The following is a 17,328-nucleotide window of genomic DNA, read 5'->3' on the forward strand; positions in this document are numbered from 1 at the left end:
TATTTATGTAAACATGAATACATATGTGTTTATATGTATGTTTATGTATATTTACATTTGTATATACAAAAAATGTATCATTTTGGTTACATATAAGAAAATAGAAACCATAGATGGCGTTAACACAAAATGCAGTATATGGGTCATTTCTCTAAATGGCATGGCCTTCCAGTTCTACGCGAATTTTGTGTCTGCATGCATACTTGTGCAACTATCATATGAACGTGCACCAAAGTAATTGCAAAATAAAAATTTGAGCAGTCTTCCATTCATTCTTTACAATTTCATAATTACCAGTTCTACAATAAACAATTAATCCTATTATTTTTCATCAAAATAGTTGAATTTTGAACAAAAATGATGCATTTTTAAGCAGGAAGATTAGATTTCTACCAAATACATGAATTTCCAAACAAATATTTAAATTTTCATTTAAATAGTTCAATTTCATACTTAAAACATGAATTTTTAGCCAATATTGATTATCTATTAAAAAGTACGAATTTTTAAACAAATAGTTGCATTTTGAAATGCAGAAGATAAATTTTCAACCATACATTTATTTCTGAATTGTAAAAAAATTGTTCTCTAGCTTCTCTGGGATCCGAACCCAGGTCTTTTACATTGCCGGTCTGAGGCTCTTATCCACTAAGCTACGGAGAGACGAGATACATTTCTTCAGATCCGCTATAAGTTCAATCACGACTATTACGACAATTACCTAAGATTAATTGTTCAAAGGTTCGAATGTTTAAAAAAATTAATCGCCGTAGCTTACTGGATAAGACCGTTAAAGCGGTAATCTGAAAGAACCGGGTTTCGAATCACAGCAGAGCTTGAGAGCAATTTTTCCATAATTTAGAAATAATAATCAATATTAAAAAATCTTAATTTTAGACGAGTAGACAAAAGAAAATTAACATCAAATTATTTAATACATTTCTTTTGTCAAACCATGATATAAAAATATATAAAACGTTCGAATGTTTGAAAAATGAATCTTACGAGTATAAGGAATTACGTCAGGATTCAACTTGTAGGGGTTGTGAAGAAATTGATATCGTATCTCCGTAGCTTAATGTGTAAGAGCACCAGACTGGCAATCTACAAGACCTGGGTTCGGATCCCAGTGAAGCTAAAGAGCCATTTTTGTACAATTTATAAATTAAATCAATATTAAAGAAAATGGATTTTAGACCAGTAGATAAGAATCAATTAACATCCAATTATTTAAATCAATTTCTCTCGTCAAAACCATAACATCAACAACCAAAAACATCAATAGAATAGTCAAATATTTAATTAAAAGAAACAGCCGCGAGTAGTTGAATTTTTAACTTAAAATGATAAATTTAGTATAATAAATGAAATAGTTAAATTTCCAGCCAAAAAATTATTTTTCAACAACATTTTTTATTTTTAATCGTTCACCTTTTGAACAAAATAGTTCAATTTTCAAACAAAAACATTAATTTTTAATCAATATAAATTGTTTATAAAATAATTCGAATTTTCAAAAAAGCAGCTTAATTCGCAACTACAGAAAATTAATTTTAAAATTAGAATGGAATAGTTAAATTTTCAATTTAAAAAATTCATTTTCAACCAAAAAAGAGATGAATTTTCAGAAAATTATTACCATTTTCAATGAAAGAGATGAATTTGTAACTAAATTAATGCATCTACAGACTACAAATGAATTTTTAGCAAATTAGTTTCATTTCCAACCAATCAGTTGAATTTTCAAGCAAGAAAATAAATCTTGTATTTAAAAAAATGTTAATCAGATACATCAAGTTTCAACCAAATAGTTGAATTTTCATCTGAAAATGGTAAATTTACTATAATAAATGGAATATTCGAATTTTCATTTAATATAATTAATTTTCATCAAGGAAGACAAATTACAAAAAAATGGTTAACAAAATCGTTTAATTTTCAACAGAAAATGATAAATTAACTGTGATAAATGGAATAGTTCAATTTTGAGTTTAAAAATTTAAATTTTACAGTAAAGAAAAAACTAGTTTTGAACAAAATAGTTCAATTTTTCACTATAAGTACAATGACTCTCTTCTATAGCCCCGATTACGGGGCTGGCAGTGGGTGGCAACTAACTCATTATAGCCTGATCCGCTTTTGTTTGTTCACGCCTGACTGCTTCCCTGAGTGACAGCCGCAGATCACGCGCACCCCGCGCAGCAACTGTTACACTCACATGCTGCGCGGCGTCAATTCTCGAAAAAGCTGTAGAAGGGAGGGCTGTTGAAGATTTTCACTGTATTTCAATTTTCAACCAAAATTTGTATGGCACCAAAGTAGAACTGGATTGCGATTATATTATGACGTGTTATAGGGGCTATTCACAAAATACGTGATACGATTGGAGGGGGGGTCTACTAAATTATCATTATCCATATTAAGACCAATAGAAAAAGTATCACGCTGGGTGGGGGGGGCGGAGGGGCGGAGGGGGTCAGGATTTCCTAAAAAATGTATCACGTATTTTGCGAATGGCCCCATAGGTCTATTAATCCGATTTCCAATTTGCATAACTGAGCGGTCCAGTGCATTACTTTTCCGCCGGAAATGCATTCGCATTCTCAGTATTACTTTGTCGTTAAAGTTAACAAGTTAAATTCTACAATATTTTTGAATAAAACTTAAAATTTACTATATATAGTTTAGACTAAAAGTTATAGTAATTTAATTAATTTATTCAATAAATTTAATGTAAATAAAAAATTAATAAAATTCAGCTTGAGTGCGTGAACTGTAAGTTTATCATATATTGGTCTTAGATATAGAAGACAAACATTTTTCCTTTCTATAAACACTCTGAAGGTGTGCTCCCTTAATTTCTTTTCTTTTTCTAAAAATTAAAGACCGTTAAGTTCATTATTTTCTTAATAAATTGGAGAGATATAAAATGTTTATAATATTAATTACGATAAAAATTTACATTACTCTAACTTAATTAAAAAATATTATGTTTGAAAATGTAATTATTTTTATTTAAGATCGAAAACAAATTAATTTTCGATGAATAATTGTATGCAAAACTATCATGAAAACGATTCTTAATTAAAAACCAGATTTCCAAACTACCTCACTTTTTGGCTCATTATAGAGATAAAAAAGTAACAATTGAAAAAAGACGGAAAAAAGGAAAAAGTCAACCAAAACCAACCATACCTTATCAAATTTTGCATTTATTCGTGAAAATAGGGACAAAGATATAAACATTATTTTTTATAATAAGAATAAAAAACAATAATTTTAACACAAAAGGAAAACTTTTTTGTTGATCCTAATAATTCGTTTTGTTAATTTAAAAAGATCCTGATATTTTTAATAGAGGTTCTCACAAATTATTAATGATATTTCCATTTTTAATTAATTTCTTTGATAATAATAATATCCTAGGTTTGATCTATTCCAAAATTATAGCTGTATATATTATAATCCAATATTTCTCACTTAGTATATCACGAGACTAATTAAAATCCTGTTAGAAATCACAAACACAGTCTCGGAAATTGAGGAAATTTTCTTTTAATTTATATTGAAGAAGTCAAAAATTGCATAATCAATAAATTGCATAATCTTTCACAAAAATTTCACAAAAAAACGAGAAAATGAAAATCTCGATGAATATTGTTGAATTAATTGAATTTTTTTATTTCAATGAAAGTAACACTATCGAAAAATACGTGGGCAGTATTCAAAGTCACGAGGCGAACTGATGACATTCATTTCTAACATGAAAGCTCTCAAGGCATTGCCAGATTTTTGAAATCTTTCCATCCCACCTTTGAGATAGGGAGAAGCATTTAACCGTTAAAAATTAAACATTTTTATTGAAGACTTTCTTTCTGATGAATACTATTTTCCAAATTATTTTTTTACCTCGTGATAACGCTTGTAAATACAAAATAAAAATTCAATTTTCCAGAAAAAACATTTTTTGAAAAGACGTGGTTTTTATTTTACTTGTCATAGAACTATTTAAGAAAACGAAAAAATTTCATTTTCTACAAAACCTATTCCAAAAACGAGAAACATGTCAAAGGAAAAAAGTTCAAACAATAAGTAATTTCATTTTAAACATCGAAACTGCTATTTAAAAAAAAATGAAATTTTCACTCAAATAACGTAAGATATTAAAAAATCTACAAAAGAAATTAACTCTTTACAAATACCTATAAAGTCGCTTTTAAGTTTTTTTGATAGGACTCATCCAAACAACTCGAGATTAAAAAAAGGTTAAAAAGCAAATTATACTTTTTAGAAAGATCTACAAAATCGTTTTTATTGTTGATCTTCAAAATCACCTAAATTTAAAAATTTTCATTCATACATCTTTAAAATTCATGTTTTTAATTTTGGAAATTTACCACAAAAAAGATTTAAATTTTGAGTTTTAAATATTCTACAAAAAATTTTTCCTATAATTTTAAGAATTGAGATTATTTGAAAAAACATTACTTTTCAGGAAAAACATTTTTATGTCAATTTTCGCGACAGAAAAATTTAATATTTAAATTGTAAACAAAAGATTTGTAGAGAATATTTTCTCCAAAGAAAGCCATAATTTATCAAAACTCAGCCATTTCTGAAAAATTGGTAGAATCTCCAGTACGGTAAAATTTAACTGCAAAAAGCTCGTTTAAAATAAATATTTTTTCGCAGTCTTAACATTTTTTCATTAAAACTAATGCTTTTTATTTAAGATAAAAATCTTCAGTAATATTATTATGATTCTTAAAATCATGGGAAAACTATTTTGTCAAAAATTTGATTTTTGGTAGGACCTTAAATACCACGCAACACATTGTTCTGCTTATTTATAGTATTTGCTTTATTTTTAAATAGTAATAAACATTAATTGTTTCGATTATGGCAATTACTTTTTTTTCCTTCGTTACAAAAAGAATTTCATGCTTGTTTATATGTCCTACTTAAAAAATGAAAAAACGATTGTTATTTTTTTTCATGCAGCTTGATTTCTTTTCTTATCTCTTTGCACTCCACACTTTAATATTCAACAACGGGTCATTCACACACTCAGATCGTATTAGATGTCAATTAGCCTTTTGACCGAAGATGATGTTCAGTTGCGTCGTGCTTTTTCCTAAATGGGTTTTGAACATATATGTTTAATTAAAATATTAATTGTTACATTACAAAATTCAAATATTATAATACTGAAAATGATTATACTGATCTGCATTTTTTATCACAGTGAGTTTATTTTTTGACCGGGAATTTTGCAAGTTTTTAGAAGAAAAATCTATCGAAATACTTAAAATATCACCAATTTTGTATCGCATAATATATAATGCAATTTTAAAAAAGTTGGATTTCAACTTTTTTTTAATGCTCTGTTGAATTGAATACTTTTTCAATTATGAAATCATTTAGTTTAGTTGAATAATTTCAAAAATAAATTAATTAATGGTTTTTAAAATTGAACTGTAATTGGTCTATTCGAAATGGAACAATAATTGATTGAGTTTACAGGGCGAATTCTGGCTCTGTTACAAATAAACAATTTATTGGTTTTGACGTTAAAAATTGAACTGTTTCAATTCGAGAGTCTGAGTATAGTTAATCAAATGTAAACTTCCGACTAAAACTTTATAAACTATCTGTTGTTTCAGTCTAAAATATAACATTTTTAAGAAATTAAATTGGAAAATTCTTAATTAAGAAAAAGAACAATGTTTTAACAGTTAGCATTGTTTGACTATTTATTTAAAATGAACAATTATAAATTGAATATTTAAAACTAAACAAGTTTTTATGTGTAATTAACTAATAGAAATTCAGTCATTAAAAAAATTCGAGTAAGTTGTTGAGATATTTAGAAGTTTTTTAACAAAATGTGAAAGCTATTTGTATTTTGAAAGGATTTCAGACAATACAAAAATTCTCTTAAGATTTCTGGAAATATTTTAAATGACTTATTTTTAAAAATTAACATAGAAGATTATTTAAGAATATTTAAGAATATTTTTAAATTTCCCAGCATTTATTTATAGTTAGAGGAAAAAATATAATTATTCTAAAAGATATGTGTAAGTTTTGAAAATTTCTCAAAAATCATTAAAAATCTGTAGATTTAAAAAAATGTAAAATAGAACGTAAATTTTTGAAGATTTCGATTTGAAATTCAATTTGGAAGATTTAATTTTGAAAACATGACTTTTGATGTTTACAGTCATGAAAATTTAAGAACCGTTACATAAACATCTCTAAACTTAAACTGTTTTCAATTTTTTTAAATTTACAATTTAGAATGATTCAAATTTTAGGTTTTAAGTGACAGAAATTACATTCAAAAATGTCAAAACTCTTTTAATAAATTATTTTAAACACAAGAATGAATAAATATATTTTTAGGCTAATTCCGCCAAAACTGTTGTGATCAAACACAAAGTTAAGAAGAATAGCAAAACTCATATATAAAAATGTTAATAAAAATATGAGATTGTTGATTATAAAAGTAAATACTAGAGCAAGATTTCTTCAAGTTGAAAGATTCAGAATTGAGCACGTGGGCTTCTGATTTCCAAAACCAGTAAATTTTAAAATTTGTAATTCATGTATCTTTAAAATTCAAAATTTCTGAATTAGAAATCTTCAACATTAAGCTACTTAAAAAAATATTCCGAATTACATACATTTAAAATATATATCATGGAAATTGAATAATTTTTAATTCTGTGTTTTTAAAATTCAAGAACTTTCAATTTTAAGTCTTCAAAAATGAAGAAATTTGGATTGCTTTCAATATTGAACAGTATTTAAATTTTTTTAAATGTGTAAATTCTGCAATTCTAATGATCTATATTCGAACGTTCTACAATTTCGAATTAAAACCTCAATTTTGTAACTTCAAAATCATCAAAATTTAAGAATTTTTATTTGGGCAGCGTTAGAATTCAAGATTTCATTATTTTAAATCTTCAAAATTGTAGAATTTTAAATTCTAAATCTTTAAAATTAAAGAATTTTCAATTTTGAAAGTCTATCATTAAAAACATACAAAAATTTAAGTTTTAGTATTATAGAAATTATATTTAAAAACTTTCACAAATTTATATTATTAATTTTTAACTAAAAATAATTCTATTTTTTAAGCAAATGTCATTAAAACTGTTGCAATCAAACTAAAAGTTCGAAAGAATATCAAAACTCAGGAATAAAAAAGATAATAAAAATGTTAAATTGTTGATAAAAAATTCGACACTTGAAACAGATTTTCTCAATGTGGAAGATAATTGAATATTTTCAAAATTTAGAAATTTTAAATTGCAAAGCGTGTAAATATTTAAAATTGAACTTTTCCAACCAAATTTCCCAGTTACATACCTTTAAAATATAAATCTTAAAAACTACACACAATCAAACTCTTTCATAGCGCCGATTTTGGGGCTGGCGGTGGGTGGGAACTAACTCATTTTAGCCCGCTCCGCTTTTGTTTGTTCACACTTAAGTGCTCGCCTGAGCGACAACCGTAGACCCCGCGCAACCCGCACAGCTCCTGTCACACCTATCTGCGGCGCGGCGTTAATTGTTGGAAGGGCTATAGAAGGGAGGGCTATGGAAGGGTTTCACTGTAATTTAAAATTCTATATCTTTAAGATTCAATAATTTACCATTGTAACTTGATGAAATGAAAAATATTTGGATGTAAATCTTTTAAAATCGAAGATATTATAATTTTTCATTATTGTAATTGAGAGTTATGCAACTTTGAAGTTTGAAGATTGGAAATTATTTTATTTTAATAATTTACATACAAGATTTACTGTTTCAAATTCAAGCGTTTTTAATTGCAGCTCTTCAGAATTGTGGAACTTTAAATTCTTTATATTTAAAATGAAAAAAGGTTTAATTGGTTAAATTGACAATAAAAAATAACGCAAATTTTAATGTTTATAATTTGCAAATCTGTAATTTTTATGATTTATATTGATAATTTCTACAATTTGGAAGATTTAGAGTAAAAAACTCGACTTTTGACCTTTAAAGTCATTAAAATGTAGGTACTGTTATTTAAACATCCTTAAAATCAAACATTTCTCAATTTTGAATTTTCAACATTTGAAAAATTTAAATTGCGAATTTTGAAAATTCCTCAATTTTTCAATTGTAAATCTACAAAATTGAACTATTCCAAAAAAGTTTCTAAATTACGTACCTTTAAACTGTAAGTCCTGAAAAATGAAAAATTTGATTTTAAGTTCTTTAAAATTTTTAAATACTTAATTGTGAAAAATCTTAAAATCTGTAATTTTGATGATTTATATTCGAAATTTATTAAATTTGGAAGATTTACAATCAAAAACTGAACTTTTGAACTATAAAATGTACCTTCAAAAAATATGCACATTTCACATTTTGCCAATAAAACAGCTGTAATTTTGATTTGTTAATTTATAATTAAATATCTTGAAAATCATCCAAATTTGAATATTTTTATTTTCATGTCTTTGAAAATAAAGAAAAAAAAATTCTTCATAAATTTAGAACTTTGAAATATAATTCTTCGAAATTGAAGAAATTTTCATCTTTTAAATTTGTAATCAAAAATCTTGAAAATCTTGAAAATCATCCGAATTGAAGAATTTTTATGTATATGTCTTTAGAATTAGAAAGTTTTTCCTTATGACTCTATAAAAATGTAGAAGTTTCAAATGTACTTGTTTAAAATTAAAGACATTTTAATTATTGAAAGTTGTAATTAAAAATCTTGAAACTCTCGAAAACCATCCAAATTTAAGAATTCAGAATGTTTTCAATTTAAAATATTCAAATTTAAAACTTCACTTTCGATTTTCAAAATCATTCAAATTAAATTTTTTTATTTTTATCGTTTTAAACTTATATAGTTTTCAATTAATTGCAACTCTTCAAGATTGAATAACTTTGCATTCTAAATCCTTAAAATTGGATATTTTTTTATTTTGACCATTTGGAATTAAAAATTTTACAACTTTTCAGTTTGATAATTCAAAAATATGTAATTATAATGATCCCAATTCGAAATGACTTCAATTTGGAAGATGCAAGATCCAAAGCTTGACTTTCAATCTTCAAAATCATTAAAATTAAAAAAATTCTATATATTTAAAATTCAATAGTTTTTAATCATATCTCTTCAAAATGGTCAAATATTAAATTATAAACCTTTAAAATCAAAAAAATTTTAATAAATGAAAAAGCATTAATTTTGAATATTGAAATTCGAAATTTCTTGAATTTTATAGATATAGAAATTTATAAATTGACTTTTGATCTTCAAAATCAAGAAAATTCAAGCATTTTTATTTATAAGCTTTTAAAAAATGAAGTGTTTGTAATTTTTTAAACTCACAATTAAAATTATTGTAAGTTTTAACGTTCAAAAATAAAATTTAAAAACTGCAACCATTTTTATCATCACTTATTTTAAACCCAAGAATGATTATATATCTTTTTAGCAAAAGGAATTGAAACAATTGTAATCAAACACAAAGTTGGAAAGCATAGCAAACCTCGTAGATAAAACTCTGAATAAAAACATTAGATAGTTAATAAAAAAGCGATACTAAAGTGAGATAATAATTTACCACCAAAACGGAACTTGATCTGGTTTACATAACTTGAGTGGGCGTTAATGGATTAAATTCTCATTGCAATATTTTCAGCATCTCACCAATTTTCGTCAATCCCTTCACAGAATTTTCCTATTTAATCGCAATTTTTCTTCACTAACCCGTACACTTTTGTTAACACATTTGATACTCAACTAAAACACCAAGAACAACACAAAATTGGCCTAATTTCAAAAAGTAGACTCTATATTTTAAAAGAAATCCTTGGAGAGTGAGATACTCGTTTATTTTTTGGACAAGCCCCAAAGAAATATTTCACTATGAACAAAGACACATTATTTCACCTTCCTGACAAATAAAACTTCATTTAGCACAAAAAATATCACTTTCCGAAATAATATTTAATTTAAAAAATCTTATCTCTTAAAACTAAGTAAAAATTACAAAACATTAAATAGTCTAATTAAACATTTTAATTAATTATTTCACAAAAAATATATCGAAATTGTAATGTGAGATTATTATTCTTATTACTTTTGCACGATTAGATTTTTTTTTATTTCGACCAAATAAAGTAAAAGTTGGGGACGACTGGAAAATCCCGAAAGATAAAATTTCTGAATTTAAACAATTAAGATTTTTCATTTATAAAATTATTACAATAAAATTTTTTAGCCCAATAAACTTCTTACCTATTTTTTGACTTGATGAAATCCGAAGAATGTTCGTATCGAGGGTAGCGACCATTTTGACGTGCTCGAGTCTCGAATATTTTGAATGAGATAAATGTTCTCAAAATTATATTAATAGATAATTGACAATACTATTCTCTTTTCTAGAGAATAAGAAGCTTCTGGTGAAACGTTTCGCTCTCGATTCCCCAGTTTCATCGGAGGAGCTCTCTTAAATAGAATCAGGTCCGACCAATCTTTAATTGATTGATTTAATTTATTGTCTTGTTGCGGAGAGAGTTGGAAAAAATTACTGAGAAGCGGAATAAGATAAAGATTCAAATTATTAATAAAATCGGCACTATTCCGCGAAGTGGTGTTTCCGAGGGGTTAACCACTGTTGCAATCTTGTGGAGGGGAGACCACCCTAGAGTAGATAATAGGCCTACAGTAGATAAATGTTAATTAAAAGCACAAATATACCTTAAATAATAAATTCTAATTTTACTTTATTAACAAATATATTATTCTAACTAATGATTAAATTACATTCATTAAATTACATATATTAATATTTTAAATCAATGATTATCACTCATTATTTACTGTGGGGTGCTCTCCCTTACAATAGGGTCGATAAAAAATGCAGTTGAAATTTTTTCTTTTGAATTTTAATGGAAAACATCTCAAATTTATTCCAACTCACTAAAATATGCGCTTTTTAAATATCACCAACATTAGTTGGTTTTATAGAGTCCAAAAAAATCCATAACGGAAAATTTGGGTTTTGTGAGTTTCTGAAGCTAATTACACAGCCCTTCAAAAAAAGTAGGATGTTCACTTATTTTAGATCGCTGAAACCGAAGCCTTGGAATGCCGAAATTAGCTCTTGTTTTCTTCCTAAACTCAAAAAACCCTTATTTTTATACATTTCACTGCCCAACATTGAAAAATAGAAGTCCGGTGGAAACCCTCTTTTTTTTAACATTTCACAGGTCCCTCCCCCTTCAAACTAGGAGTTTAGACGAACCATACAAGTACGGATCCAAAGACGGAATTTTAAAGTGTTTTCTTCATAACTTCAAGATTTTGCAACCTTAAAAAACACTTTCTTTCTTACATTTTACAGCCCCCTAAAAAGTAGGAGTTTTGGCCGATCAGACTAGACCAGAGTGAAGTCAAATCTGGAATTTCGACATCGAATTCAGAATCAGCGACCTAAAAAGCAAGAATTTATCAGTCCGGGCCGTTAGAACTCTTATTTTTGTCGGGGGGTGGGGAGCTGTAAAATGTACGGAAAAAGGGTTTATTGAGGTGAAGAAATGTTGAGGTTAGGAAGAAAACACTAGCTAATTTTGGAATTCCAACTTTGGAGTCGCATTCAGCGATCCAAAATAAGTTAGAATTTGTGAGTTTATTTCGTCTAAAGTCCTACTTTTTCAGAGGTGAGAGAGGGGCTGTAAAATGTACAAAAAAGTGTTTTTGAAGCAACAAAATTTGGATTTTAGGAAGAAAACAAGAGCTTACTTCAGAAATATGACTTCGATTTTAAATGCAGCCAGTAGTGACTAGTCTGGTCCATCGAAACTCCTAATTTTTTGTGAGGATGTGAAATGTATACGAAAAAATATTTTTTTGTGGTTAGGAAGCAAACAAGAACTAACTGCGGTTTTTCGACTTCATAATATAAGATTCAATGACCCAAAATACATTGGAATTGACTATTCTGGTCCGTTAGGAAGAAAACAAGCACTGACTGTAGTATTTAGACTTCAGATTGAGCGACCCAACATAAGCAAGAATTGATCAGTCTGGCCCGTCAGAACTCCCGCTGTTTTGTGTGACTGTGACATTTACGAAAAAATGTTTTTTTGGGGTCAGAAGAAAAGAAGAAGTAATTGCGGCATTCCGACTTCGGGTTCTGATTCAATGACCCAAGATACGTCAGAATAGGTTAGTCTGGTCCGTCAGAACTCCCAATTTTTAGTGTGGCAGTGAAAGGTACCAAAGAATTGCTTGGGGGGGGGGGGGGGGGGGGGGTAAGCAGAAACAGGAGATAACTGCAGCATTCCGACTTTAGATTCAGATTCAGCGACTCAAAATACGTAAAAAGTGACTAGTCTCGTCCCTCCAAACTCCTTTACTTTTTAGGGGAGCTGGAAAATGTACGAAAAACAGTGTTTTTTGAAATTGCAAGACTTTGAGCTTGAGAAGAAAACAAGAGCTAACTTTGGAATTCCGGATTCGGTTTTAGCGACCCACAATACGTTAGAATTGAATTGCCTGGTCCGTCGAAAATTCTGTTTGCGGGGGGGGGGGGCTGTGAAATGTACGAAAAAAGTGTTCTGTTAGGTTACGAAATTGTGAGGTTAGGAATTAAACAAGTGCTAAAATTTGGAATTCCAACTTTGGATTAGGATTCAGCGACCCAAAATACGTTAGGATTGATCAGTGCGGTCCAGCGAAACACCTACTTTGAGGGGTGGGTGGAGACTGAGTCATTATTGTTTCTGCGGTTTTTGTAATAAAAATTGGTTCTAATAAACAAAATTCTACTTCCTACTGATAATTAGAAGTTTAAATAAATTTTTAAAACAATTTATTCTTATTTTTAGCGATTTTATCTGAGAATCGAGTTAAAAAGTCGCAGTTTTCCGAATTTTTCTACTTGTTTTTATATTTTCAGTCAAAGTGAGCCAATTTCACTTCAATTTAACATGAATAATTGTTTTAACAATTTATTGTTATTCATAATAATATTTTTTTAAAATAGTGCAGAAAAAAATTGCGGTTTTGTCTACAGTTTTCCACTTTTGGCCCACTTTTCAATAAGAGTGAAGTGATCACTAATTTACGTTTCCAAAAATAATTGTTTAAACAGTTTATTATTGTTTTTGATAACATTCTCTTTAAATAATGGTAAACAGTTGCAGTTCTTTGGGAATCTTCAACTTTTTGTCTACTTTTTACTTATAACATGGTAATAATTAATTAAATTTACCAAACAAATTTAAACAAATTAAGATTATTTATAACTATCTTCTCCTATAGTAATTCTAGATAGTTGCTGCGGTTTTTTCTGAAAATATCCACATTTTATCAACTTTTCACTTAGAGCGAGGTAATAATGAATGCAATTATATAAACGTAATTGTTTTAACAATTTATTATTGTTTTTTATAATATTCTCTTTAAATAATGGTAGAAAGTTGCGGTTCTTTGGGAATTTTTAACTTTTTGTGTACTTTTTACTCAGAACATGTTAATAATTAATGAAATTTACCAAACAAAATTGTTTAAACAAATTAAGATTATTGATAACTATCTCCTCTCATGCTAATGATAGATAAGTTTGGGATACATCAAGAAAATTTTAAAAATATTTCAAATAACTGTTTTATACCATTAAAATATATTCACAAAAAAGGAAAAGATCGTTTTGAAATATAATTCTCTGTATTTTTTGATTATTGTTTATTCATAAATAAAAAGCCAAAGAAAAACAAATTTTTTGGAAAAAAACCGCAACCATCTAGTATTATTATAGGAGAAGATAGTTATAAGAAATATTAATTCGTTTAAATAATTACTTTTGTTTAATTGCATTCATTTTTTTACCGCAAATTTGTAAGTTTTTTCAAAGAAAATATTTTTGAAAGTAATAATAAATTGTTCAAACGATTACTTTTGTTACCTTTAATTAATTAAATTTTTACTTTTTCAGCCGAAAATTATGTTTAATGAAATTATGGTTGAAACTTGATTTCACCGGTTAAAAATTGAAATAGAGGAGAGTACTCGAATATGAGATATTCTCGTAATACGAGAAAGCGGGGTATCAGCTAAACTAAGAGACCCACTCTGTTGGTTTATCACTAACTTGTAGCCCTTGAATAAAGAGTAATTTCGTGGTATAGTCCATTTTTCATTGGGCTTCTAAAGATTATGGGCGAACTTTTTGTGAAATCGATGGTGGTCGAGTTCTTGGAAGGGAATTCTTTAAACCCTATTTATTATTCATTAAATTAATATGTATTTAGCAGTAAAGTTTGTCTGGAATGATGGGGATTGAATAACTAAGTAGGAAAATATCGATAGTGTTGAAGTTTTTCATTGTACAGGTCAAGCATAGTAAGTGCATAGTTGCACGGTGTGGTTCTCATAATATGAGATACCTGTGGTTTTTATAACACTGTGGCTGCGCGGGGGAAATTGTTTACAAAAGTGTTTGTGACTATTGCAAAAACTAAATATATCTAAATAGCAGTAAATTTATACTTCGGAAACATAGAATGAAGTTTTTCATTAAAAATAATATTATATTTTGCATTTTATTAGCTATGTCCTGAGGTATCTCATATTATGAGAATAGTTTGACGAGTTTGGAAAAAGATTTTTTTTACATTTTTTGTATTTTCAGCATAAAAAAATTTTTATAAAATTTTTTATTTGAGCTTCTTATCACAAACTAAATTTCCTTTAAAATGACCTATATTACTTTTAAATTCAGTATATAGAATTCCGACAATCGCGACAGAGTTGGTATCTTATATTTGGGTACTCTCCTCTATTTGTTTGAAAGTTGCACCAGTTTGTTAAAAATTCATGCTTGGATAGCAGATACATTATTTTAGTTGAAAATTCATCTCTTTGGTAACATATTGAATTATTCTATTAAAAAATCTTTTTGACTTTTGAATCTTTTGTGGAAAATTGATCTTTTTCAGATTAAAACTCAACTATTTGGTGCGAGTTGTATCTCTATTGCTCAGTCGAGAGTTTAAAACAGCTCAAGGGCCACGCTCTTAGCACATTAGTTTCATCAGATTGCGACATGCGTCGAAATCTAACAGAAATGATGCACGAGGCCCTGTCTGTTTACGTTTGGATTCAACCGATTCAGGATCAAGGTCACTGCAAGCCATGCTCGAAACTGTTGTTATATCGACAATTAAATATAATTTTTATTGATAAAATTTATAATGAATCTCACTTAGTTGCAAATGTATAATTGAGGAAGGAAAGTAATCTCTGCATTTACAACAATTGGGTAGAAAATAATTTTTCTTTTAATTCTGATATTAAAAAAAAATTAATCTGACATAAGCCACATTGTTTTTTTTAGCGACAAGACATGTTTTTATTATAAACACAATTGAAAAAAATATTAAATATAAAATATGGAGATTTAATAAATTTACAAATCTCCAATTTCTCTATAATAAATAATGTATATAAATAATCCTTTTTCATTCTACTTTTTCTTACGATAATAAATCCTACAATTAAAGTAAGATAAATAATTTTTTATTGTTCGATGAATAATTTAAGGATGCAATGAAATAATGATTGTACGATTTTTTGGTGTATTGGCTCCTTTCTTCCGCCAATGGGAAAATTTAATGGTCGGTGAAAATGAAAATATTTGTGAAAATCATCAAGCATTCACGTACGTCTTAGGCCTTCGTATTTGAATAACCAACGCAAATCCTGCCCCAACTAAAAATGAACACAAATGTTACAATAATGCTTGATCAAATAAAATCTATGCAAATTTAATCATTAATTTACTTACTGAAAAGTTGCAAAGCAACAATAAAAATTAGTGGAACACAGTAATCGTCTATTAAGTAACTAAATATGGTGTTTCCAACAAGACTGCCTAGGCGACTAAAAATCACAGTCACTGTACTTGCAAAGACCCTAAAAGTCGAAATTAAATTTTATTATAAACAGTATAATTCAAATACAAAAATACCTTTTATAATTGAAAATTTGAACTACATACCTAACATTCGTTGGGAAAATTACAACGAGGAAACAGAACATTGTACTCATACAAACTGACGTCATTGCTTCAAAAATACAGGCCAAGATCAAATTTTGGAAAGAATTGGTAGTGAAGAAAAATCCGATTGTGGAAGCAAAGGCTATCAAGGTTGAAGTAACTGAAATATGAAAAATTCTTATTGAAATGCACATTAAATTGCATAATGATTAAAATTTAAATATTGAAGATCCAGGCTTTAGTACAGTTTTGTGACGATTGGTGACACCTGAGGGGGGTGGGGTTAACTCAGAATGTGAAATTACTCATGGAAAATATAAATGTAAATGATTATTTTTTTTAAATGCTCGAAATAATAAAAATTAGTAATTTTATTTTATAAGTAAAGCATCTAGTTGCAGACTCCCCTTTTTACGCCTTCTTTCAAGAAATCTTCTTTTTCCCCTATTTTCAAGATTGCAACATTTAGTTGCCAATTTGCTTTTTTTTAGAAGAAAACTAATTTTCCTAACTGAACATTAAAATGACATACTTTTGACTAAAAATTAATTATTTTGGTTGTATGATCAACAATTCAATTTACCAATAAAAATTCTTATTTTTGTTAAAAAATCAGCTACTTGAATAAAACTTGAACTAGATTGTTAAAGCTTCATTTGATTCAATTTAGATTTAAATATGTTTTAACAATTTTTTTTCTTCTTGAATAAAATTTTTTTGGTGAATTTAACTATTCCATTATGAGTTAAAAATTGATTTTTTCAGTTGAAAATTCAACAGTGATGTGTTTTGTCGTAAATTCGTTTATATATATATATATATATATATATATATATATACAACGAACATCCTTGCCGTCCCGGTAGTACTCTATTCATTTGGAGTAGTTCCATGGACGAAGAACGAGCTCAGATCTCTTAAAATCGGGACAAGAAAGGTTATTCACATGAACAAAAGCATGCATCTTAAGTCTTCCGTTCCGCGACTGCACATCTCACGCCGTCAAGGGGGTCGTGGAATATTGAGTCTTGAATGTCTTCACAACAGGATTATTCTGGGTACAGCACATTGAGTTGCAAATAGAAGAGACCATCTTCTTAGAATGGTCAGGAATCACGAGGAAGTAGGCAAAGGAGCATTTCTGTATAAAGCAGCGGAGGACGCTGCTGAAACACTCGGACTTAACTTCAGTATTAGGGGTGAGCAAAATGCATCAAATCTAATCCATCTCGAGTACTCACTCCTGAAAGCCCGGATTAAGAAA

At 27.9% G+C, this 17,328-nt stretch overlaps 2 protein-coding genes and 1 long non-coding RNA gene across 4 annotated transcripts in view; 1 reads left to right on the forward strand and 2 right to left on the reverse strand.

Annotated features, from left to right (window-relative positions):
- Positions 1-10,479, reverse strand: part of LOC117171471 (synaptic vesicle glycoprotein 2B-like) — a 37,633-nt gene extending 27,154 nt beyond the window's left edge. Inside the window, exon 1 of one of the 2 annotated variants that reach the window (XM_033358820.1) lies at positions 10,298-10,479. In XM_033358820.1, the coding sequence (XP_033214711.1) occupies positions 10,298-10,352 (55 nt within the window). In that variant the 5' untranslated portion in view covers positions 10,353-10,479. Of the gene's footprint in view, positions 1-8,209; positions 8,226-10,297 lie in introns of those variants that run through there. The other variant, XM_033358819.1, reaches the window with a different exon arrangement.
- Positions 1-15,398, forward strand: part of LOC117171473 — an 18,553-nt gene extending 3,155 nt beyond the window's left edge. The window contains exons 2-3 of the long non-coding RNA XR_004466884.1: positions 10,445-10,522; positions 15,004-15,398. This is a non-coding gene — a long non-coding RNA (uncharacterized LOC117171473). The remainder of the gene's footprint in view (positions 1-10,444; positions 10,523-15,003) is intronic.
- A 119-nt stretch (positions 15,399-15,517) lies between these two features.
- LOC117171679 (synaptic vesicle glycoprotein 2B-like) overlaps positions 15,518-17,328 on the reverse strand; it is a 20,472-nt gene continuing 18,661 nt past the window's right edge. Inside the window, exons 10-12 of the mRNA XM_033359196.1 lie at positions 16,065-16,224; positions 15,852-15,979; positions 15,518-15,775 (exon numbers count right to left, since the gene is read on the reverse strand). Coding sequence (XP_033215087.1) covers positions 15,714-15,775; positions 15,852-15,979; positions 16,065-16,224 — 350 coding nt within the window. The 3' untranslated portion in view covers positions 15,518-15,713. The remainder of the gene's footprint in view (positions 15,776-15,851; positions 15,980-16,064; positions 16,225-17,328) is intronic.

This window comes from Belonocnema kinseyi, chromosome 4 (assembly GCF_010883055.1).
Source record: "Belonocnema kinseyi isolate 2016_QV_RU_SX_M_011 chromosome 4, B_treatae_v1, whole genome shotgun sequence".
NCBI classification, from domain to species: Eukaryota; Metazoa; Arthropoda; class Insecta; order Hymenoptera; family Cynipidae; genus Belonocnema; species Belonocnema kinseyi.